Source organism: Armigeres subalbatus, chromosome 1 (assembly GCF_024139115.2).
Source record: "Armigeres subalbatus isolate Guangzhou_Male chromosome 1, GZ_Asu_2, whole genome shotgun sequence".
Taxonomy (NCBI): Eukaryota; Metazoa; Arthropoda; class Insecta; order Diptera; family Culicidae; genus Armigeres; species Armigeres subalbatus.
Genome location: NC_085139.1, coordinates 118,821,854 through 118,845,584, shown reverse-complemented (window position 1 = coordinate 118,845,584; position 23,731 = coordinate 118,821,854). Strand labels below are relative to the sequence as shown.

General features: G+C 42.8%; 3 protein-coding genes and 1 long non-coding RNA gene across 7 annotated transcripts; all 4 read left to right on the top strand.

Annotated features, from left to right (window-relative positions):
* The first annotated feature begins 3,480 nt into the window (after positions 1-3,480).
* On the top strand, positions 3,481-4,120 carry LOC134205794 (uncharacterized). The gene is made up of 3 exons (XR_009978198.1): positions 3,481-3,780; positions 3,874-3,975; positions 4,069-4,120. It is a non-coding gene; the product is annotated as an uncharacterized LOC134205794 (long non-coding RNA).
* Positions 4,121-7,559: 3,439 nt separating this feature from the next.
* On the top strand, positions 7,560-11,339 carry LOC134205037 (bifunctional 3'-5' exonuclease/ATP-dependent helicase WRN-like). Of its 4 annotated transcripts, XM_062679907.1 has the most exons (4): positions 7,560-7,707; positions 7,762-8,882; positions 8,940-9,412; positions 9,799-11,339. In XM_062679907.1, the coding sequence occupies exons 2-4, from the start codon at positions 7,775-7,777 to the stop codon at positions 11,173-11,175; spliced, it is 2,958 nt and encodes a 985-aa protein (XP_062535891.1). In that variant the 5' UTR covers positions 7,560-7,707; positions 7,762-7,774; the 3' UTR covers positions 11,176-11,339. The 4 variants fall into 4 exon arrangements, with proteins under 4 accessions (XP_062535891.1, XP_062535888.1, XP_062535890.1 ...); XM_062679904.1 differs by having other exon boundaries at positions 7,762-9,412; XM_062679906.1 differs by having other exon boundaries at positions 7,605-7,707; positions 7,767-9,412.
* A 6,468-nt stretch (positions 11,340-17,807) lies between these two features.
* Positions 17,808-19,299, top strand: LOC134206481 (uncharacterized). The gene is made up of 2 exons (XM_062682199.1): positions 17,808-18,272; positions 18,331-19,299. Exon 2 carries the CDS (start codon positions 18,454-18,456, stop codon positions 19,297-19,299), a length of 846 nt encoding a protein of 281 aa, XP_062538183.1. The 5' UTR covers positions 17,808-18,272; positions 18,331-18,453.
* Positions 19,300-21,432: 2,133 nt separating this feature from the next.
* Positions 21,433-23,330, top strand: LOC134206480 (uncharacterized). Its single transcript, XM_062682198.1, has 2 exons — positions 21,433-21,712; positions 21,781-23,330. Exons 1-2 carry the CDS (start codon positions 21,433-21,435, stop codon positions 23,328-23,330), a joined length of 1,830 nt encoding a protein of 609 aa, XP_062538182.1.
* Positions 23,331-23,731: the final 401 nt, after the last annotated feature.

The following is a 23,731-nucleotide window of genomic DNA, read 5'->3' as shown; positions in this document are numbered from 1 at the left end:
CCGAAAAACAAGTTTTTCTTTTTTGTTTATATTTGCATGAGAGTAAATCTGACATTTGCAAAAGGTGAAAAGCTGCAATGGCGAGTGCTCTCAGAAATCATTCGCTCGCACGAGTGATTTGCTTGAGACGTCTGACGGAGCTGTAGAGGATTAGCATAACAATAAAATAAAATGAAAATAACTGTTCCTTGACTTACCGTTTGCTTATTAACGTACAGACCTATACGAATCCAAATTCAGTCCAAATCAAGGGGCACGACACTTCCGCTTTTATAAAAAAAAGTCATCAAAAAATTTATCAAACTAAACAATTTTTCAAATATCCAATCAAATTCGTCTAAGCGTGCACTATCATCGTTTTTTCTTCAACATCTGTTTCTAATCGTTTATATTCCTTCCAAATTTCTGTCATGTTTGGAAAAAGGCCTTTTCATTTGACAAGACAAAACGATGTGATGAAATGATACAAAAGAGTTACACAAAAACAAACAAGAATCCAAGCAAGAATCTTCCGTGAACCCAGCCAACTACACAGAAATCGGAACATGAACACCTGTGAACACCCGAGGAGGACGCAAACAATTTCGTTCTAGTTCTGGTTGCTGTGCCGTTTGGATAAGTTCACGACATGATAAATTTCTTGAGCCTGCCCCAGATGTGCGGGAACATCGGTGCAGATGATGCATTTAAATTGTTTTACACAGCTATATGCGAATAAACGTTGTTCATCGAGGCGATTCTTAGCCATTGGTAGAAACGGCACAGGGATCGGAACCTCGACCGGAAGAGCAAGATAAAAAAAACAGAGTACTGTATATCATAAGAATGATCAGATCTTGGATCAGACGCGAGGACATCGATGCCGATGACAGCAGTACTCGATTGTATTAGTGAGAGGAGAGTTGGGTATTTTCGAACGGTTTTTTGCCATAACATAAAGGTTATTTTTTTACGTGTACGTATAAGAAAGTTCATTGATTTCCCAAGTAACCATGGAGCTATATTGAGATTCTCACGTCCGAATGTGTGAGTGGCGATAAAAGGAAAACAAACACTCCTAGATGAAGCTACTCAGCAAAATTTGGGTAAAAATGAGTATATTTCCATATATTTTTTGACTCCTTCGCAACCATTGTGATGGCTCGATCAATTTTGAGGTTATGAGCAGAAGGAAAACAAACATGTATTTACACAAGCCGATTTGCACAGAAGTGTGCGAGCGTTAAACGTCATTCATCTCTATATGCTTGGGTTGGCTATAACTTCCCAAGTAACCACCAAGCATTAATTAATGCATGTAATCAATCACAGATCAGCATGTTAAATGCTAACTGCATTAGATCAGTTTTACCGATGTAAAGATGCTTTTATTCATCGCCTGTCAAGCAACGATACACTAGTTCAGCGTTACGAATGCAGAAATGCATTACTTATGTTTTATTTCAACATGTCCAAGTAATGAAGCATTATTTCAATCGTAAAAGGGCCTTTTTCCACTTTAAGTCAACTTTAATGGCTGTATTATTTGCAAGCATATATAGCTCCATGGTAACTTGGGTTCACTCTACCACAGCACTATTCAACACTTCAACAATGAATTCCTGAAGTCCATTTACAATCTAAATCACATCCACCACATTACATTTGGATTTGTTTTTGGAATATATTTGAGTTGGATTGAATTTGCAGTTGATTTGAATTGGGTTTTGTACTGGATTCAGATTGAATTTGGCAATGGGTCAAATTTGGTTTTGTTTTTGGAATATATTTAGATTATATTTGAGTAGGATTGGATTTGGATTTGAATTGGGGTTTGGACTGGATTAGGATTGAATTTGGATTGGATTTAATTTAGATTGGATTTGGACTGAATTTGGGTCGGATTTAATTTCGATTAGGATTGGATTTGGATTGATTTTTAAGGTGATTATACATTCAGTCCCGTGGTGAATTTTAAAATCACCACGTTTTTTCCACTCCCATCTTCAATGGGTAAAATACGACATAATACCCCAAGTAACCACCAAGCATTAATTAATACATGTAATCAATCACAGATCAGCATGTTAAATGCTAACTGCATTAGATCAGTTTTACCGATGTAAAGATGCATTTATTAATCGCCTGTCAAGCAACGATACACTAGTTCAGCGTTACGAATGCAGAAATGCATTACTTATGTTTTATTTCAACATGTCAAAGTAATGAAGCATTATTTCAATCGTAAAAGGGCCTTTTTCCACTTTAAGTCAACTTTAATGGCTGTATTATTTGCAAGCATATATACAGAGAAGCGACATCCTATTTTTTTACTATGGATTTTGACAGGTTTGCCTGTTCGCTCTTTTTTGGGGGATAAATTTATCCCCCAGTGTCAAATAACCCCAATACTAATTTATTTTGCAATAGTATGTGCGTGAATTTTGAATGTTTTCGTTTTTACAGGAGAATATGATGCAAAACGCCCATACCACTCAATAATGCAACATTATATAGTAATGAGAAAATAGAGAAAAATTTAACGAATTATCAATTAAAACAATCTTACACTCGATTCCACGCTTCATACTTAAGAATATTCAACTTTTTTGCTCAATTATTTAGAATGCTAGTTGCACAAGGTACTGTCTATGCCTTTGTTCGTTTTATATCATTTTCACCCTCGCAATTGTTTATGTTGCATTCGCAGTGCACTCGTATTGGTGATTCAGAAAAGATGTGACAAAGATGGCGTAGCTTGTCATCCCCGTGCATATATAGCTCCATGGTTACTTGGGACTTTTCCTACAGTGTTGAAACTAAAGTCGTTGTATCCAGCTTTCCACGCTCGGTAATGGCGGCTTGTCGGTGTGTAAAAATCAATCGATCTCTGTACTTTTTGACACTAGATGGAGGAAAGCTCACTGCCATGGCGTTCCTGGGTGAGGGCAAGGGAAAAAAGGCCTTTTCGACAGTATGAGTTTTCCTCCAGCTAGTGTCAAAAAGTACAGTGACCGATTGATTTTACACACCGACAAGCCGCCATTACCGAGCGTGGAAAGCTGGATAGCATAAGTAAGCAAATGATTCTACGATTGTATTACCCCTATGTATGTACGTTATTTTTTTTTGCTTTATTAATGTGTATGTACGTTATGGTTCTCTCATTCCGTGCTCTTAAAAATCGACTAAAAAAGCACGTGGTTTCCAAGATGGCCGATTTGTGGCTTTGTTGTATAACCACCTTAAATGGATTTGGATTGGTTTTGGACTAGTTTGGATTTTAAATGGGTCACATTTGGATATGTTTTCGGAATATATTTAGATTGGATTTGCTGTGCATTTGAATTGGGTTTTGGACTGGATTCGGATTGAATTTGGATTGTTAAATACGCTCATTTTTTTTCTACTCAATAGTGAGTACCCAGTATAGATAGTGGAATATATACACAGAAAAAACAAACATGGTTTTATTAAATATTTTGCCTTCTTCATTTAAAAAGCGTTAAATTTTCTCTAAAATAAAAGTAGAATCGATTACTGTAAAAGTTATGTGTTAGTTTTGAAAGTGTTTTTCGCCTACTTAGAGTGTATATTTAAAAGTTTTTCTTTTCAACACAAACATTGTAAAATTGTCAAACCACCTATTTCAAAATACTTTTTTTTCTGTTCTGTCAGTGACAGTTGTTGTTCATGATCGCTTGCCGGAGGATGTGGTCTGCTTTTATTTTTTTCGATAATAATAAATTAAACAAAATCTTAAGTTTTCCGATGGCACCGTGGTAAATTTTAACGACACAGGTAAGTAGTTAAAATATTACACTGTATGATGAATTGCTTGCATAAGCTCCGGCGATTTATTATTACTGATTTCACGCCATTCTTCTTTTCTAGAGTCTAAGATCTTTCATCATCCGATTCAAAATGCTATCTTGGCGAGAAACATCAAATTTTTTACATAATGTTGTTGCAGAAAATAACTCTTGGAACCAAAAGGTACGAAATATATTTTTAAACTGCGTGCCGTGCACCGCTAGTATGACGACGATGACAACACATACGGAACTATATTTTTTCTCCTCTTTACAGGAAAAAACCCTTAGCGCAATCTGTGAACTCCAACGAGTGCACGTAAAAAAATAACCTTATATGTTATGGCAAAAAACCATTCGAAAATACTTATACTCTTCATTATGCCACCTAATGAATGATCCCATATCAAAAAGCTAATAACATTCATAAGTTAATGAAAAGTATAAGTTTCCGAATGTATGTGACTAATGCGATGTATAAGTTTTTTCTTATACATGTCATTAAGTGCCTGCTTTGGCAAAAAAGTATTAGAAATATTAATAATAAACAACATTAAATTTTTTTACGTGTGGCTGAATGTTTGGATCATTTTAAAACTTCCTGGAATTTTTAAGAGCTGTATTGGGTGCATTTTTCCATTTTTGCTTCATGAGCGGACGAAATGAGTAAAATTTGAAAATTAAAAGCTAAACCACAGATAACAGATATTTAGGCTAGAACAAATTTTATCGAAAATCTTGTGTAAACTTTTGAATTGATATACGTTGGCCCACTACTGCCATCTACTCAACTGATTGCGGCAGTACATACGAACGCAGCGGATTAACAACCATCGAACGCAGCCAATGTATTTGACAGCTGCATTCGGGCTGCGTTTTCAATAACAATGATCCTTGCGCCATCTCCAATCGATTGCCAAACGCGGTCCCAATTTAAAACACATTTGAATTAACGGTTGCGGATGTTTACACACGTATCGGATGCCAGCCTCAATATCTGTTATCTGTGGCTAAACTAATAACCTACAATTCAGTTCAATTTGAAATAGAAAGATAAATGGAGGGTAAGGGATAGATGGTTTTGTTTCAGGAAAATAAAGCAACATTTCTAAATGAAATTCAATTTCTCTTTTCATTTAACAATTCTACAACTTTATTTCGAAAGTTTAAACTTTTAATTTTAAAGCGGCACACTATTTTTCAACACTGGGCGAGACAAAAGTTTGCATACTTTTATTTTGAACATACGCAACTCTCTACGAAAAAGAACCAACGCAACTTTTTATTTTTACCAACGATATTTTTAATTTTAATAATGATTTTTCTTTCTGTGTAGATGAGCGAAGATAAATCCTCTGTCTCCAAACGAACTGTAAAACGTGTCTCCAAACGAGCATGACGTCACGATTTCAATGGAAACGTTAAGGGCTGTGACGTGATATGCGCGTGTGCACGGTCAAAAAAATCGACTCAGCCATGCTTTCGCTCATCTACACACAAAAAATAACGTTAATCGAATTAAAAAAACCGTTGGTTAAAACAAAAAGTTGCGTTGGTTCTTTTTCGTAGAGAGTCGCGCATTATCAAAATAAAAGTTTATTAACTTTCGATTCAAAAACGGGCTGCCATATCTGAAATTAAAAGTTTGAACTTTTAAAAATAAATTGTAGAACTGTCAAACCGAAACTACGAAAAATGAAAGTACGAATACTTTTAAATTGAAAAATAGTAGGTTTCATTTACAAGTTTTTAATATTTTCAAACCATGATAGAAAGAAATTGAAAACTTTATGGATTCTTTAAATTGTTTGCCTTTATTTTACATTATATAATATTTTAACTTAAATAATAATGAATGTTCAGGAGTTTAGTTCTAGCGTTCTAGTTTTCCATTACAGTGATCGTTCGCTAATTGGGGCACGACCTCACCCCAACTAGCAAATGCCGTTCGCTGATTGGGGCGTTTTGACAAGCGTCAATGTTGTTTACTTTTTGCATTGAACAAAGAAAAATTTTACGCGTCAGAAAATATCGATCCCGCCAAACACGGAAACAAAACGTCAACTCGTTTTTGACACCACATTTTGACGTTTAGCTGCTTTTTAATTGGGTTTCGCCCCAATTAGCGAACCCCCAATCAAAAAGCGCCCCAATTAGAAACACCCCAATTAGCGAACGTTCACTGTACTTACTCCGCGGATATGTTGATGAAATACACTGCAGGTAAGGCGGCCGGTGCAGAATAGTTTGGCGTTCGATTTCGCCATCCCAATCACAGAATGGAGCAAGATTTTCTGTCCGAGACGAAAAAGAAATTAGTCACTGCTACTCTTGTATGGCATCTCTAGACATAATCTTTGAACAGTTCAAAATAAATGACGGCTTACCTTATAATTGCGTTTCCCGCCGATGTTTTGGAACTATTGTTAGCACTGATGAGTGTTATTATTTTTGTTTTGACATCTGATCTGAGCAAAGATTTTTGTTGAATCTCTTCGATCGATTCGACAGTTCTAAAGTTTTGAAGCTGAAAGGAAGAACTTTTAATTCCATATTCAGAACAGACGTGAAATACTTTCAAACCAAGCACAACACTTTCATGGAAAGTTTTTCAACTTTTATTTCCAAAAATATGTACAACTTTTCAGTAATAAAGTGCATAACATTCAATTATGCCAATTTTCGTTTTTTCTGTGTATAGATTCTACTATCTATAGTATAGTTTTGTATTGCCGTCTCTTTTTTTTTCCACAGAAAATTTACTCACTTTTTATTATTATTAAAAGTGGAACCACTTTTCAAAAAGTGAGAAAAATTTCTGTGGGAAAAAAGAGACAGCAATAAAAAACTACTCACCGGTGAGTTAAATCAAAATGAGCATGAATGGACTTCAGGAATTCATTGTTGAAGTGACAGTTTTTCGGCGATTAATACCGAGTGAAATAGGCAAATCACATCCACCGCACAGTACCTAACTGTCAAATCGTATGTATTTTTCCTTCAATGACATTTAGATTCCCTATCCTCGCCTGCAAAAGATGTTCTGGACAGCGACAATCTTTATCTGGTAAAGGTTTGGTATCGTGTTCAAAAGAAATTTCTTTTTCTATCTCAATCACACGTTAATTTCCGTTCACTGAATCGGAAAAGTAAAGAATCGATACAAAATTCTTACAATAGTATCCACATGAAAAGAGCAAAAAACAAAATTGTCATTTGTAAGGTTCTCACGCAAAGAAATGGGAGCTGTCACTTTACTTTCGGAAAAATATTCTGCTCGATTATTCCGCAAGTAAAAGTGACAATTTGCTCCATGTAGATCAGTTGTCAAAATTCCTCTTGGTAATATTGAACAAAATTCCGTAACCTCTCTACTTTTTAAGTCGATATGGCCTTAACTAAAATATGAAAATATCTTTTCATGGCACCAATTGAATTGTTTGTCTAGAATTGACCGTGCGTACACTGTACCAGGGGGGGAGTGAGCCTGTCATCCACGAACAAAACAAGCCTACCTAAGATGTATTATCCGGGCCTCGCCGCTTGGGAAAGGCGGGCCACCCTGGGCCACCCCGCTTGGCAAGTGTAACATTTTTCGAACTGGAATCTTGTAGGATATTGGTTAACCTACACTACTGCTGACTAACGAAAAAATTGTGGGATTGTTTATTTACATTTGCTTCATACTACATGCAGAGGAGGCGCGATGCACCGCATATTACCCCCCTGCACTGTACAGACGTAATTTCTTAACGTTCCCTATAGCACGCAGCCCAAAGTCGCGGTTGCAAATCCGCGGATTTTGTTTTCGGCGCACAAAAAAAAGGTTGATGTCTGGCTGTGTTTCGTTTTAATGTAGAGCAAAAATTTAATTTACAGATCATTACCCATTACATTAATATTAGAGTTTGAAAAGGTAAGTGCAGTTTATGTATATTATGTGCTATAAATAACAAGGATAAGATTTTAGATTAGAAAGGAGGATGGAGGAAGCTGATCAACCCCAACCGGCTCATATTGTGGCGCTGGAGCAGCACTTTGGTCATTCTATTTTTCGTCCCATGCAATGGACCATCATACGTTCGATCATCGAGGATCGTCGTGACAATTGTGCGATAATGGCCACGGGTTACGGAAAATCACTGATTTATCAGTATCCGTCGGTATTCCTTCAGCGGCTTACGTTGGTCATTTCCCCGTTGATCAGTTTGATGGAGGATCAGGTTCTGTCATTGAATTTAAGTAATATTCCGTCATGTCTGCTGGGATCGGCTCAAACTGCAAATCCGGTGCCGGATATCAAGGCCGGCAAGTTCCGTGTAGTGTACCTTACGCCGGAATACGTAACGGGTGGATCTGGAAAGTATCTTTTAGAACAGGTGTCCGATCAGTTGGTGCTAATTGCAATAGACGAAGCTCATTGCTTGAGTAAGTGGGGTCACGATTTTCGACCAGCTTATCGGAATCTGGGACAGATACGGAGCTGGTGTCCAAGGGTCCCGATTTTGGCTGTGACAGCAACAGCTACCCCTAATGTGCGAACAGATATAGTGTCCAGTTTGGGGTTGCGGAATCCACAAGTTCTGTGTACCGGATTCGATCGACCCAATTTGCAATTTCACGTAAAAATGAAAGGTTCCCTGGGCGTTTGGGAGGATGTGAAAGGACTTTTGAGTCGCAACAGCGAAGGGAGCATCATCATCTACTGTCTGACCCGGAAGCAGACGGAAGAGATTGTTGATTTGCTTAAGAGCAATAAAATTGAATGCCAGCCGTATCATGCGGGGCTTAGTCTGAGCCGGCGAAAGGATATTCACGAGAGTTTCGTTCGGGATCGTGTACAGATCATCGTGGCAACGATTGCTTTCGGTATGGGGATAGATAAGCCAGATGTCCGTCTTGTTATTCATTACGGAGCTTCAAAGGATTTGGAAAGTTACTATCAGGAGGCGGGCCGAGCCGGACGAGATGGGCAGCCGTCGAAGTGCGTCATGTTTTGGAGTCGAGCTGATTTTAGGACCCATGAAATGTTGCGAGAACACAATCCCGGTGGAGTTCAGAAAAATCTGGAAGCACTCTCAAAGAAGATGTGTGAGTATTTAGATACGCGGGATTGCCGACGAAAATTCATTTTGAAGTATTTCGAAGGCGACTCATCCAAATTGCAACCGCGTAAAAATTGTTGCGACAACTGTGATCGGATTGTGGAAGGAGTTAAGGATAGTGAACGATACGAAGGGATTGATGAACATGGGAATTACGATTTTGGTAAAGATGCGGAGCATTTATTGAAAGCAGTTCAAGCCTGTGCTGGAGGAACAGGAATAACAATTCCGATTTCGTTACTACGAGGCTCAAAAAATAAAAAAATGAGCGATTATCTTCTGAAGCATCCACTACATGGAGTTGGAAAATCCAAGGACGAAGAATGGTGGAAAGCTCTGGCAGCGTTGTTGGAAAGGGAAGGATATCTACTGAAGACTAAAATGCAAAACGCATTCAATAAGTTTGCGGTCATGTTCAAGGTCAACCTGACTCCACTGGCGATAAAGTGGCTCGAGATGCCTGATCGGAAGATGTTATTGAAACCTACAACGGAGATGTTCAAATCAATTCGTAGGGTGAGTAATTATCGATTTACGTATTATGCTACTGTTTAGTTTACCGAAACGTCCTTTTAAGTACCTATAGTGAACTGACTAGCCCATCTTGAAAAACTCAGGTTTTAAAACTGAATTAAATGATCATTCTGGATTGAACAGAAACGGCGAGAGTCCCTAGACGTTATGGCTATAACAGTAGCGCGACTGACAGGTGACCAAATTTGGTCGTGTTGTCGAGAGTTCGAAATAGCAATACCGCAGAATTAAAATCATTTGGTTTTCAATCTGTTTTTGCTTTGATTTATAGTGTGAGAAAAAATATTGTTGAGAAATTTTTCCACCATTTCTATCTTTATATCTATATACATACATTTGATATTGATCATAACATATTGTATTTCCAGATTCGAACACAACCGTTATATGACCTAAATTCTGATGCAGATTTTCAAACGAAAAATAAAACATTGCCACTGCTACAAATGCCAGGCAGCTCGCGATTACTGGAACCTGTTGTACAGAAGCAGGACCTTGTGCAAGAGCTAGTGAAAAGTCTTCTGAAGAAGCGATCCGAGCTCGCAACCACCTACGAGTGTATGCCGTATATGATTTCATCAAACCAAGCTCTCCATCAGATGGCTACCATCAGGCCATTGAATATCGCAGAAATGAAGCGTGCCAAACTTGACGGTTTCTCAGACATAAAAATCCAGAAATTTGGCCAGGCGTTTCTAAACTGTATTCAGCAAAAGCTGAACTACCTTCCAGAAGCAGCTCCACATAATACCCCCAAAGACATTCTGCAAAAACATTCACTCTCAAAGACCAAATTTTCTTCAACTCATCAAACGACCTGGAATCTATGGTTGGAAGGTCGCTCTATATCCGACATTGCAAAGTTCCGAAACCTAGCTGAAACGACTGTGGTAAGCCACCTATCCGAAGCCATCAAGCATGGATTCACTTTCGGCACCAAGGAGCTTGCTCGTTTAGGAATCGATCAGCGCTTGTACGAACACATCAGATCAAATCTCCCGAAATCGTTCGAAGGCTGCAAACTAACCGACATCAAAAATAATTGTCTACCGCACGTGACTTTTGATCAGATCAAGATTGTCCTAAGCCACGTTCAGGTGCGCTCACACCTTGAAACACTAAACTACCGTTTCGATGAAAATAATGCCATTGGAGAACCTCTTAACGTACCCAAGAAAAGCAACCTTCCTGAGCCACAACACCCAGAAAACGACTTGTGGGGTGACGAAGATGACGATGTTTTGATCGCAGCGGAGAGCAGCTTCGCAGAGATTGAGCAAAGGTACGATGAATTGAACGCCAGTCAACGCGAAAACGGTAAGCCTGCGGTCGATAGCGTGATCGACATTGACGACGACGAAGACGAAGGTTTCGATATAGGAGAAATCAATGCCCTAGAACAAGCCGTGCTCAATATGACCGATGGCAAGACCATGGTGAACGCGGAGAAGTCGTCCCCAGTGATGGAACCTGTGCAGACAAATAAGTTTGTGTTCAAGACCAAATCAAAAGATATCGCTTACAATGATGACCATACAAACATTCAGAACTTAGAAGTGGCACCGAAATGTCCGAGCCCTGCCAAACAAGCAAAGATGGATCCGGAGCCGGCAAAGAACATTTTTCGTTTTAAAACGGCCAGTAGTACAGCGACCTCCACCGTAGGGAGTAACAAACGAATAATCTACGAGGAGAGCGATGATGACGATGATCGAGACGTGGCACTTCCAAGAAGGCGGAATTAATGCTCCTTTTATTTATCCATTTGTTATCATGTTCTGTTGTCGTACAACGTAAATTATTAAAATGTCGAATTTATGTAACTTTAATGTTTGAGAAATCAGCGCGTTTACATGTACGCTTTGGCATTGATTTTATGTAATAAAAAGCCACATTAATTCACCTAATATTCATACAGCCTTTTTTACTCTTCTTACACCCTAAGGAGGGTATTGAGATCATTTGAAATCGAGTTTTTATCCGAGACTCGACAAACTGAGCACATGTATGTATGTGTATGTGCGTTACAAAAAAATGTCACATCAAGATCTCAGCCGTCTGTGGACCGATTCGCACAATTTTGGCTTTACACGAAAGCTATTGAACACATTGAATTTTTTCTTGCAATCTGACATTTGGTTCCAAAGATATGAGGGAAATACGAACATGAAGAGTATTTTCAGAAAACTAACAAAATAATGTCACACTAAGATCTCAGCCGTCGTGGTCGTTTTTTGGAGCTATTGTGAACGCATTAGCTTGTGCGCTTGGATTTGTTTTTGCGAAAGTGCCAAACACGCCGCGGTACAATATGAGTGAAATTTCGGTTGCTATCGGCCTCTGGTGACAACGACGATGGAGCTCGTTGTTTGAGATCCAGTTGTGAGGCCACCATGCCCGAATTATATACCGCAGGCATCTGTTAATGAACACCTGCAGCCGTTGAGTGTTCTCCACTGATACACACCATGTTTCGCTAGCGTATAACAGCACAGATTTCACGTTAGAGTTGAAAATTCGTATTTTGGTGCGTTCACTTATCTGCCTGTTTTTCCAGATATTCCTAAACTCGCAAAGGCAGCCCTTGCTTTCTTTATCCGTGCGCCTATGTCGATCTTGGTACCGCCATCTGACGCCATTTGGCTACCAAGATATTGGAAGCTTTCAACATTCTCCACTGGTTGCCCGGCTACTGTGAAACTGGAAGGAGTCACCGTGTTTACATCCAACGATTTGGTTTTGTTGACGTTGATGACTAGACCTGCCGAAGAGGAGCGCTCGGCAAGGTCGTTGAGCTTACTCTGCATATCAGAGCGCCGTTGCGCGAGGAGTTCAACATCATCCGTCAATTCGAAGTCATTTAGGTGCTCCATGGTTATAGGCTGCCATAACAGCCCGCGGTTTGGTTCACGGTCAACCGTGTCAACGACCCGGATAGGGTCGGACAAGACCCCATTGTGCAGCACTCTACACGAGAAGGCCTCGTACTGTGCCTCGATGAGGCCGTTGATATTCTCAGGAACTCCCTTGCGTCTCAGGGCGCCCCACATATTTTCGTGATTGAGACGGTCGAAAGCTTTTTCGTAGTCAATGAATACCAAGGAATTCGTTGACCTGCTCCAGAATGATGCGGAGCATGACAATATGGTCCACACAGGATCTTCCAGCACGGAATCCGGCTTGCTGCCGCCGGAGAGTCGCATCGATCTTCTCCTGAATCCGGGCTAGGATAATTTTGCACAGAACTTTGAGAACGGTACACAGCAACATAATGCCTCGCCAGTTATCGCATACAGTCATGTCACTCTTTTTGGGCACCTTCACTAAGATACCTTGTGTAATGAAGTCAAGAGAAACACACGCGTGCACATGAACATAACTTTTTATTTTCGATCTCGTTCATACGACTGTGTTGCCAGACTATTTGAATCACAACATATCTCTCTTATCATATTTTGAAGAACTTTTATTTCTATCACTCTTCAATCAAGCACAGACAAACAGACATAACACTCGTCAAATTTCCATCGTTCACTGATTTACTGGTCAATTCAAATAATCATTAGTTGGCCAATCGATCACTCGTGGCGCGCGCATCGTTTTTGCTCTAGTTTGACGTTTCCTCACTACCGCCATCTGGTTCCTGATTTGCCCAACTAACTGAAATCAATAGATGTCGTTAGTGTTTGAACGACGATGAATTTGATGAATAAATGTTCAATGTGTTATGTCTGTTTGTCTGTGAATCAAGGTTGTAGTCATCTTAGCGCTTGGGTCGCATTTTCAAGTGATTCGGTCTGGTAGGCTCAGGATTTTCCACGGATTGTCCGGGCGTCGATGACGTCGCAACAGCTGATGAATCCTCCTCAACGATAGACTGTTGGCGTATCAAAGGTTTCACATGTGATGTGTTGCGTTTGTAGATTTGTCCGTCCGATGTTTCCAGTGTTAAGCTGTTTCCGTGTCGATTGATAACCTTCACTGGCATAGGCAAAAACTTCGTGGAGAGTTTATTTTGCGGCAACATGTTCTTCATTAGCACCTCGTCTCCAATCGATACCAATGACTCCTTTGCTTGAACTTTTTCGTCTCTGTTTATTTTAGATTGGTACTTCAATGTTCGATCTCGGTCTCGCATCTCTTGGTCGTCGATGGCATCCGTTTGAAAATAGGGAATCAGGTCCCGAAATCTCCGTCCAAACATTAATTGTGCAGGTGGCACCCCCGTCACAGAATGTGGTGTCACCGTGTACATGCATATTGTCGGCGTAGCACCAACTTAGAATTCGGAAGTCCGGACTTCCGAACCGAACTTTCTTCCGAAGTTTTTTCTGTCAAATTGATGGATGCGTTGTTTAGCGCATCTTCAGAGGAATCCAGCGCACTACTTCCGAAGTTGGGAAAGTTGCCTGTATCTGGAGAAAAATCCAACTTCGGTATAAAAAGCGGTATAAATTTATTCCGGATACACAATAAATATTCCTGAAGTGCCATTTTCCAGTCCGTGTTCTTTTGCTTGCTTATTTTCAGTACCTTCAAGATCGATCGGTTTTGGCGTTCGACTTCACCATTGGCACTAGGATAGTACGGGGTGGTGTGAGTCAGCTTTATACCGTAGTCGATGCAGTAATCTTTCATCTCTTCGCTTGAGAAGTTTCTAGCATTATCAAAACTCAATATTAGTGGAAGTCCCATCCTAGTGAAAGTATCCTTTAAAAAGCGGATCACATCACGCGAGGTTGTTCGAGTCATAGGTTCTGCTAGAACGTATCGGCTGTAAAGATCTATTAGCACAAAGACGTAGGAATTATCCGGTAGGGGTCCCAGAAAATCGCCGGCCAGGTGAACCCAAGGAGCCGCTGGTAGTCCTCGGATGCGTAGAGGTTCTGGCTTCTCGAGTGGTGCAACCAGTTGGGATTCAAAACGCTCACGTAAGGTACGTTCCACGTCAGTATCTATTCCAGGCCACCACACTGCAATCCTTGTTCTTCGCTTCATCTTCTCTCGACCTGGATGGCCGATGTGGGCCAGCTGCAAAACCGTTCCCCGTAGCTTCACAGGAATAACAACTCTGGATCCTCGTAGCAGAACGTCATTTGCGAAGCATAACTCGCCTTTGAATGCTGCGTACCGTTTCAAAACACCTTCCCATTTGTCGTCTTGAAGAGCTCTCCGAACGTTTTGTATTTCCACATCCACTTGTGAGCAATTTATGATCTCATTCATCGTTACCGCTGTCGGCCTGCTGACCTCTGCCACAGCGTAAAGAGCTGCCTCAGCACCTTTGTCAAACGTATCACATTTCACTTCCTCAGGCAGCCTTGACAATGGATCCGCAATATTGATTTTTCCTGGAACATGTATCATACGATACCGGAAACACTGCATCATTAACACCCACCTTTCTTGCCTCTTATTTGGAGATGATGTGTCACTGAATATATCAACAAGAGGCTTGTGATCCGTTAGTATCGTGAATTCCAAACCAGTTAAGTACATTTGAAAGCGTTCTGTCGCCCAAACGATAGCCAAAGCTTCCTTGTCAAGTGTTGAGTATTTCCGTTCTACATTGGTCAATGTTTTACTTGCATAACTGATCACACGAGCATCGTTGTGAATCATCTGGAGCAAGACGGCGCCCAGTCCATTGTCACTGGCATCGGTGATAAGCAGTGTGCGGTTCGATGGACTGTAGTATCCGAGGTGTTTAGGGTTACAAAGGGCAAGTTTTATTTGCCGAAAGCATCGTCGTCGTTCACTAGTCCATTCGTACTTAATACCTTTCAGTGTCATTTGCCTCAGTGGGTACGACATCTCTGAAAGATTTGGAATAAACTTGCCCACGTAGTTCACTAGGCCTAGAAAACTACGCATTTCGGCGGTATTATGCGGTTGTCTGAAGGATTGGATAGCACTAATCTTAGCGTTCATAGGTAATATGCCTTGCTCCGACAAGGTGTGACCCATAAAATTCACTGACGTCTTCCCGAACTCACACTTTTTGATGTTAACTGTCAGTCCGTGTTCGCTGAGTCTTTGTAGAACTAGTTGAACTCTTGCATCGTGCTCTATATTTGTCTCCGCATAGACAAGAATGTCGTCGATAAATACCTTGACGCCTTTCAACCCTTTCAAAATTCGTTCGATTTCTCGTTGAAATATTTCGGCTGAGCAGTTCATTCCAAACATTAGCCTTTTGTACCGGTAGTACGCGTTCGGTGTCACGAAAGTCGTAATTTCGCGAGATTCCGGAGCCAGCTCAATTTGGTGGAACGCTTTAACCAGATCGATCTTCGTGAAGTACCTGCAGCCATTCAGATGAGGCATTATTTCGTCGAAAGTTGGCAACGGGTGTCGTTCAGGAATTATGGCTTTATTAAATCATTCAGTTTATCTTCAGGAATCGGTAAACGCCTGCAGGGCTGCTGGACTGGTACCACGTCTTTGTTGATATGTATTTTCACTTGCAGATTTTTGACTTTTCCTACTTTGATGTTGTCTTCTCCTGGAACGCAGAATGCCTCTTCATGGATTTCCAGTATCCCCAAATCCATAGACGTAGTTTTGCTCAGCAAATTAGCGCCTGTTCCGATGTCCACAACGTACACTTCGTGAAACACTTTTTGCGTCCGGGTGGCAATTTCCGTTTTAAAAGTTTTGTAAACATTTAGTTTGCCGTCCCCGTAGACACGGAGTATCTTGCTCGACTTTTGGACGTCGCTGAGTTTACTCCCGGAAGCCTTCAGGTGGCGATATGTGCTTCGGCTTATTACGTTGACATGAGATCCGGTATCCACGATCCAATCTAACTTAACGCCCCCTGTGTAACATGCAATCCGGTCGTTCTTGTTCCCAGTTGAATAAATATGTTGTACATCGTCGTCGCTATCTTCAGTGCTGGAGTCGCTGAAGCCCGAAGCGGCTTTCTTGTCATCTGACTTCTCAACTTGCCACACTTTCTTGTTTCTTCTATCTTTTACTTTTCGATTTTCCGGCTTGGTTTTACACATTTTTCGGAAATGTCCCACTAATTTACAGTCATCGCACACTTTATTCTTCGCCGGACAACACTTATCGTTTGCGAAATGTTCAACGTTTCCGCATCGATAGCACTTTTGTTTCTTCACTCCCTTCCTGATTAAGTTTACGTCACTATGTTCCGCCAAGACTGTATTTTTCTTCATGTTCTCCTTGTTTCAATGCACTGTCTCCAATATTCGTGCCTCTTGTACGATGTCTTCCACATTCATTAATCTCTTCTTGATAATAAGTTCACGCAGTTCATCCGACACGGCATTGTCGAATACTTGTTCTGTTACGCGCATATCGAGCGCATTTCCGTAGTCACACAATCGACCTAGCTCTCGAAGACGGACAACGAATTTTTCGACGGATTCGTCCTCTGCTTGTTTTATTTGCCGAAACACGTAACGATCATATGGAATATTGGAAAAAGGTGCAAAATGAGCGTCTAGCAAATTGATCGCTTCTTTGTACACATCCGAGTTAGCCGGAGGAGGATTATCGTGTCCAGGTGTATCGTAAAAGATGTCTTGTATCTGTGATCCACCGAAATGCAACAGATAAGACTTCTTCCTAGATGCTAGAGCAACACAATTCACTTCGAGGAACAATTCGAGTGAGCGCTTCCACTTCTTCCAGCGCGTTCCGATAGATGAAGTATCCGCCGTATCGAAAGCCAGCAGGGTTGGTTTGCTGTTTTCCATCTTCGTTTTACGCAACTATGGCGAACCACTATTTTTACTAGCTTTTGTTTTGTTTCCTCTTCGCAGCAGTTTGCTTCACCTTGCGAAGCGTTTTGGTTCCGGCTTCTGTTTTCTTTGCCGCTCCGACGCCTGCTTGAGGTTACGTTCACCCCCTCAACACAATTTTTTGGGCTTTTTCTTATGAAAAACCACGAATTCTTTATCACTCATCGAATTTAATTTTAATCTATGCTACACTACATGTATGGCCCTTTGCAACGAATTTAATCCATTTTTTTTTCAATCGTCGCCAAAATGTAATGAAGTCAAGAGAAACACACGCGTGCACATGAACATAACTTTTTATTTTCGATCTCGTTCATACGACTGTGTTGCCAGACTATTTGAATCACAACACCTTGCATCCAGTCGACCGGGAAAGTTGCGGTGTCCCAGATATTACGGATGTCATGGGGTCAGCTTTGAGCATCTCGGCTGATATGCGGTCGACCCCTGGGGCTTTATTCGATTTCATGCTTTGGATGGCTGTTTGAATCTCTAGCAGTGATGGAGCTTCGGTATTGACGCGTGTTATACGTCGGATCTTAGGCAGTGTTACGGCCACTGGCAGCACTGGTGAAGTTGTGAGTGACAACCCCTCAGCTGTCCGACCCTGTCAATGAACGTCAAGCCCATGACGTTATCGTCGTTCGTAAACATCAAAACATCGTGACTCCGAGAATTATTACATCCAACCAAAACGTGCAATTTTCTTATAATTAATTCCAAGTCAGATTAACTGCTACGATCGATTGTGATAGGATTTAGTGGGCAACAAACCTTTGTTTAAGTAAGTGAAAATGAATTTGAAACTATTATATATAAACATACGATACTAGTGAATACTATTCGTTTAACCTAAAATCATTGTATTTAGGGCACAGCGTAGATCCAGTAGGGTATCAGTACGGGAACAATTTAGAAATCAGAACAGAACTTAAAGGTAGGCCTGCGCTAAAGTAAACTTATTGAAATCCGTGATAACCTACGTTATACGTTCCTTCAGAAACAACGTGGAAAAACCCTATAGCCCGACTCTGTGAATTTGTTTTGGATGACTAAGGGTGAAACTAAATGTAGGTAACCTTATAAAAACATGCGATTGAAAACACTAATAAATGGTATCTTTTCTAGCTTTGAGCTACATACGCCAAAAGGGTGGTTGCTACACAGAATTTCAGCCGTTATCCGAACAAATCTCAAAGATTTACCCACACTAGTCGGATTTGGGTACCCACTATTCCACTTCCCGGAAGGATGCCAGAGACAGAGCGTAATGATTGCAAAGTCTGCCGGAGGTCGAACAATGTAGACGACATGGTATTCTGCGCGGTGTGTGAGGAATGGTTCCACTACCGATGTGTAGGAGTGACCTCAGCCGTGGTCAACGAAAGCTGGATGTGCGCTGGGTGCTCGGCTCTGCCATCGTCAACACGGATCGGCGAGCTAGGAGCAGGCGACAAATCGATCGCTGTTACCATCGTGTCCTCGGGCGCCACTGGATCGTTACCGGCGATGACCCCATCTTCAAGCACTGTGCCGTTTTCAATGAATTCGGCATTTCCACTGGCTTTTACGGCAGCATCGTACAACGTGTCATCGACAGCACTTCCATCTTTACCCCCCGTAATTGCTGGGCCCTCCGGATTCCAACCTCGTGTTACAAATCCAGTCGCAGTACAAGCAACTAGTCCAGTCCAGTCTTTGTTGTCGGAACAGGCGCGTGCGAGCCTGCAGTGGATCAGAGATCAACGGATAATGCTTGAGCAGCACATGGAAGAAATGAACAAAAAGGAAATGGAAAGGAAGAAGGCGATGTTAGTACGAATCACGGAAAACGCTATGCAGGGAGTATTAAGCAGTGAGGCATCGAATGCTTTCAACGAGCAGTCCGCTGCGGTAGGAATCGGAAAGGTAGGTGACTGGCTGGGAGAGATGGTCGGCGAGATGAATAATCTGTCAATCACACCAGCGAGTGCAATGGGACAGGTAGCAGCATCAGCCATACCTGTGCTCAACGACAGTTCCACCCGACAACTGCGGGCTCTTTCAACCGAAGTGTATTTGATCCGTCGCTGTCTTCAATATTTCTTGGCGGACTGAGTAGTTCAGCCAATAGTCTTAAGGGTCCGGTTCAGCCAATTCCGCTTACATCGATTGCCACTCCGCTGTTGTCTGGGTACTCGCCGCTTGGTGTGAACAATTTTCATCAAACGAGTGCATTCACAATTAGCACTCAAGTTCCTTCGATGCCCAGGTTGGCGAATGATAATATGACAAATGTGGTTACTGCCTGCCCTACCATCCCAACGGCTTCGATACCGCAGACACAACCTTATGGTGCGTCAGCAATAAGCACACACATTCCCAGAATACAACCTAGGCCGCTTTTTCCACAAGCCTCCTTAGGGGCATTCTCCAGTACACTTCACTCCTGCACCTCCGATGTCGTATCTGGTGGGCCCTTCGCAGCATCAGTTGATGGCGAGACAGGTCATGCCAAAGGAGCTCCCGCCATTCCGAGGAGATCCAGAAGATTGGCCGTTATTTTATAGTGCGTACATGAATTCCACAAATGCGTGCGGCTATTCCGATGTCGAGAATTTGGCCCGACTCAACGTGCGCTGCAGGGTAAGGCGTTCGAATCGGTGAAAAGCCGTTTGCTTCTACCGGCTTGTGTCCCGCAAGTAATGTCTACTTTGTACATGCTATATGGAAGACCGGAGCTGATCATCCAGACGCTACTGGACAAGGTTCGCGATACTCCAGCACCAAGGGCGGACAAGTTGGAGACGCTGATAACATTCGGGATGGCGGTCCAAAACCTGTGTGACCATGTTGAAGCTTCTGGGCAAGTGGCACACCTGTGTAACCCAGTTCTTCTACGGGAACTGGTAGAGAAGATTCCGGCGCAACAGCGTCTGAATTGGGCGCTGTACAAACAACAGTTTGCGGCGGTTGATTTGCGTACATTCGCTGGCTATATGTCTATGCTGGTGACTGCTGCTTCGGATGTCACCATCACAACGGAATGTAAGCAGTCGCGTCCGAGCAGGTCGGATCGTGCAAGAGAGAAAAACTTTCTCAATGCCCACCTAGCCAGCGAACTATCCAAGAAGACGAACTGAAAAGGAAGGAGTCCAAAGAGCTGTTGTGTTTGGCGTGTAACGGAAGCAGCCATAAGGTGAAAGATTGCGCAACGTTTAAGATGTGGGAGCCTGAAAGCCGCTGGAAGATCGTTCAAAATCACCACCTCTGCCGCACGTGTCTAGGAAAGCACGGACGACGCCCTTGCAAGCTGCAAGCTCACTGTGGCGTGGATGGCTGCCAGCAACGACACCATCGGCTGCTGCACTCGGGAGCACCTAAGCATCAATTACCACGCAAAGAAGAACAGACGTCAGTGAAGCAATGCGAGACCCCTAGGGACGGACTGAATGCACATCATGCTACACAAAAATCTACACTATTTAGAATCCTTCCCGTAAAGTTGGTTTGGAAGGGTGAACTTTCGCGTTCCTGGATGATGAATCGGGCATGAGTCTGGTCGAACAATCAATTGCTGACCGATTAGGCATCTATGACGGTGAACCGCACTTCTCCTTTGTCTAACACGGACCAGCAACGTAACTCGACAGGAACCTAAGTCTCAACGGATTCGTTTGGAGGTCTCTGGAGAAGGAAAAAGCGAACTGTTCACACGTGGACGATGCAAGGACGGTCGCTAGCCTCAATCTTCCAAAGCAAACGTTGAACTATGCAGATTTGGCACGGCAGTACACCTATCTTCGGGGCTTACCAGTCAGTAGCTACGAAACAGCCACACCTGGTATCCTTATCGGTTCCAATAATGCCAGCTTGATTGCAACACTGAACTTGCGTGAAGGTCGACTAGGCGATCCTCTAGCCAGCAAGACACGTCTTGGCTGGTCAATTTATGGGTACACCGCTGATGGACAAAAGGCGACAAACTTCACGCTGCACGTTTGCGAATGTCAAGGTGATCACCAAGCTGACCAAGAACTGCATGATCTCGTCAAGCGACACTTCACGGTAGAGAGCGTTGGTGTCTCAGCAGACAAAGGTCCGGAATCGATAGAGGACCAGCGAGCCCGTCAGATTTTAGAAACAACAACGAAGCGCATTGGTACTAGGTTCGAGACAGGGCTGCTTTGGCGGTATGATCGAGTTAATTTCCCCATGGCAAAGCGTCGTTGAGAATGCTTTGAGAGAAGGATGAGTAAAGACCCAGAACTGCATGTGAGCTTACAGTGGCAAATTACCGAGTATTTGGAATGCAATTACATCCATGAAGTGACGCCGATGGAAATTGAAACGACGGAACCTCACAGGGTGTGGCACTTACCCTTGGGTGCTGTGAGAAACCCCAAAAAGCCGGGTAAAATTAGACTTATTTGGGATGCGGCGGCGAAGGTCGGAAATATTTCGTTGAACACTATGCTTCTCAAGGGACCGGATCTGTTAACTCCCCTCGCTTCGGTGCTTTGCAAATTCCGTGAGCGGCCGGTTGCAGTTTGCGGAGACTTGAAACAAATGTTTCATCAGTTCAGAATTCGAAAACAGGATGCACACAGCCAGAGGTTTTGTATCGGCATCACCACTCGGAACCAGTGAAAACATTCGTGATGGATGTAGGCAGCTTTGGTGCCACATGCTCTCCCTGTCAGGCCCAATACATAAAGAATCTGAACGCGAAGGAGCATGAAGCGGAGTTCCCGGAGGCAGCTAAAGCGATTATAGAGAAGCACTACGTCGACGACTACCTCGACAGTTTCGACACAGAAGCGGAAGCAATTAAAACAGTACTCGAAGTAAAAGAAGTTCACACACGGGGAGGATTCGAGATGCGAAACTGGCATTCTACCTCCGATGCCCTTCTACAACGGGTCGGGGAAACTAAGCGACTCCAATCGGATGCCATCAATATCGATGCAGAATACGGCGCGGAACGAGTTTTGGGACTCCTGTGGCTCCCGAAAGACGACGTTCTCGCTTTTTCCACTGAGCTCCAGCTGGAGGGGATTGCGCTAACGAAGCGGAACATTTTGCGCTGCGTAATGACTCTCTTTGATTCTCAAGGAATCTTGTCGCACATCACGATTCAGGGCAGGATGATCATCCAAGATACTTGGCGCAACCAGACGAAGTGGGACGACGAGGTAGACAAAGTAGTCTACTCGCGCTGGGTCCGATGGACTAAGCTGTTCGAAAATGTTGGCCAGATGAGACTACCTAGAGCCTATTTTCCAGGACTTACTGCAGTGGATATTGGTCCGGTAGAGCTCCACGTCTTTACAGATGCGAGCGAAGAAGCATATGCTTGTGCAGCCTACTATCGGGCCGTGATCAACGGAAAAGTGCGCGTTACGCTAGTTATGGCCAAGGCAATGGTGGCACCGTTGAAGTCACTATCCGTTTCCCGTTTGAAGTTGATGGGGGCCATTTTTGGAGCAAGGCTAGCCAAGGCGGTGATGGAGTATCACACATTCCCCATCAAACGTCGTATGATGTGGACAGATTCAAAAACAACGCTCGCTTGGATCCAATCGCAACATCGCCGCTACCGACAGTTTGTAGCATTTCGAGTCGGAGAAATCCTTAGCAAAACCGAATCGTACGAGTGGAAATATGTTCCAACTCAGCACAACCCTGCCGACGATGCAACAAAGTGGGGAAAAGGACCTAGTACAGATGTGACGTCCCGCTGGTTTCTAGGGCCCGAATTTCTCTACCAACCTGAAGCAGAATGGCCTGAGCAAAGGTCGACAGAATCGCTGAATACAGAGGAAGAACTACGGGCCTGTCTTACACATCAACAGCGTCAAGTTGAGGACGTGTACCAAATCAACAAATTCTCCAAGTGGAATCATCTTCTGCGAACAGCGGCTTACGTGCACCGCTACATCGATAACTGCTATCGCAGGAGCAAGAAGCAGTCACTAGTAACAGGGCACTTGAAACAAGAGGAATTGCTCAAAGCAGAGAATAGCCTGTGGCGAACTGTGCAGCAATCAGCGTATCCGGACGAGATAGCTATATTGGAATCGGGAAACGCGACCCCCAAGAAACATATCGAAAAACTAGTCCTGTATATAAATTGTCGCCATTTTTAGACGATCGCGGCGTAATGAGGGTGGACAGTCGAATCGGCGCAGTTCCGTACGTCACATATGACTTCAAGTTTCCGATTATCATGCCACGTCATCACCATCTCACCAAGCTCATCATCGACTGGTACCATTGCCGATATCTGCACGCCAACCATGCGACGGTTCAAAACGAAGTTCGTCAGCGGTTCCACGTCTCCAACCTTCGTACTTTGATTCGACGGGTATCGAAGGATTGTTACTCCTGCAAGATTACCAAAGCTATTCCAGTAACACCTAGGATGGCTCCTCTGCCAGACTCACGACTGGCGGCCATGATACGTCCTTTTTCCTACGTTGGCCTAGACTATTTTGGGCCCACCCAGGTTAGAGTTGGTCGCAGCTGCGTTAAACGCTGGATCGCGTTG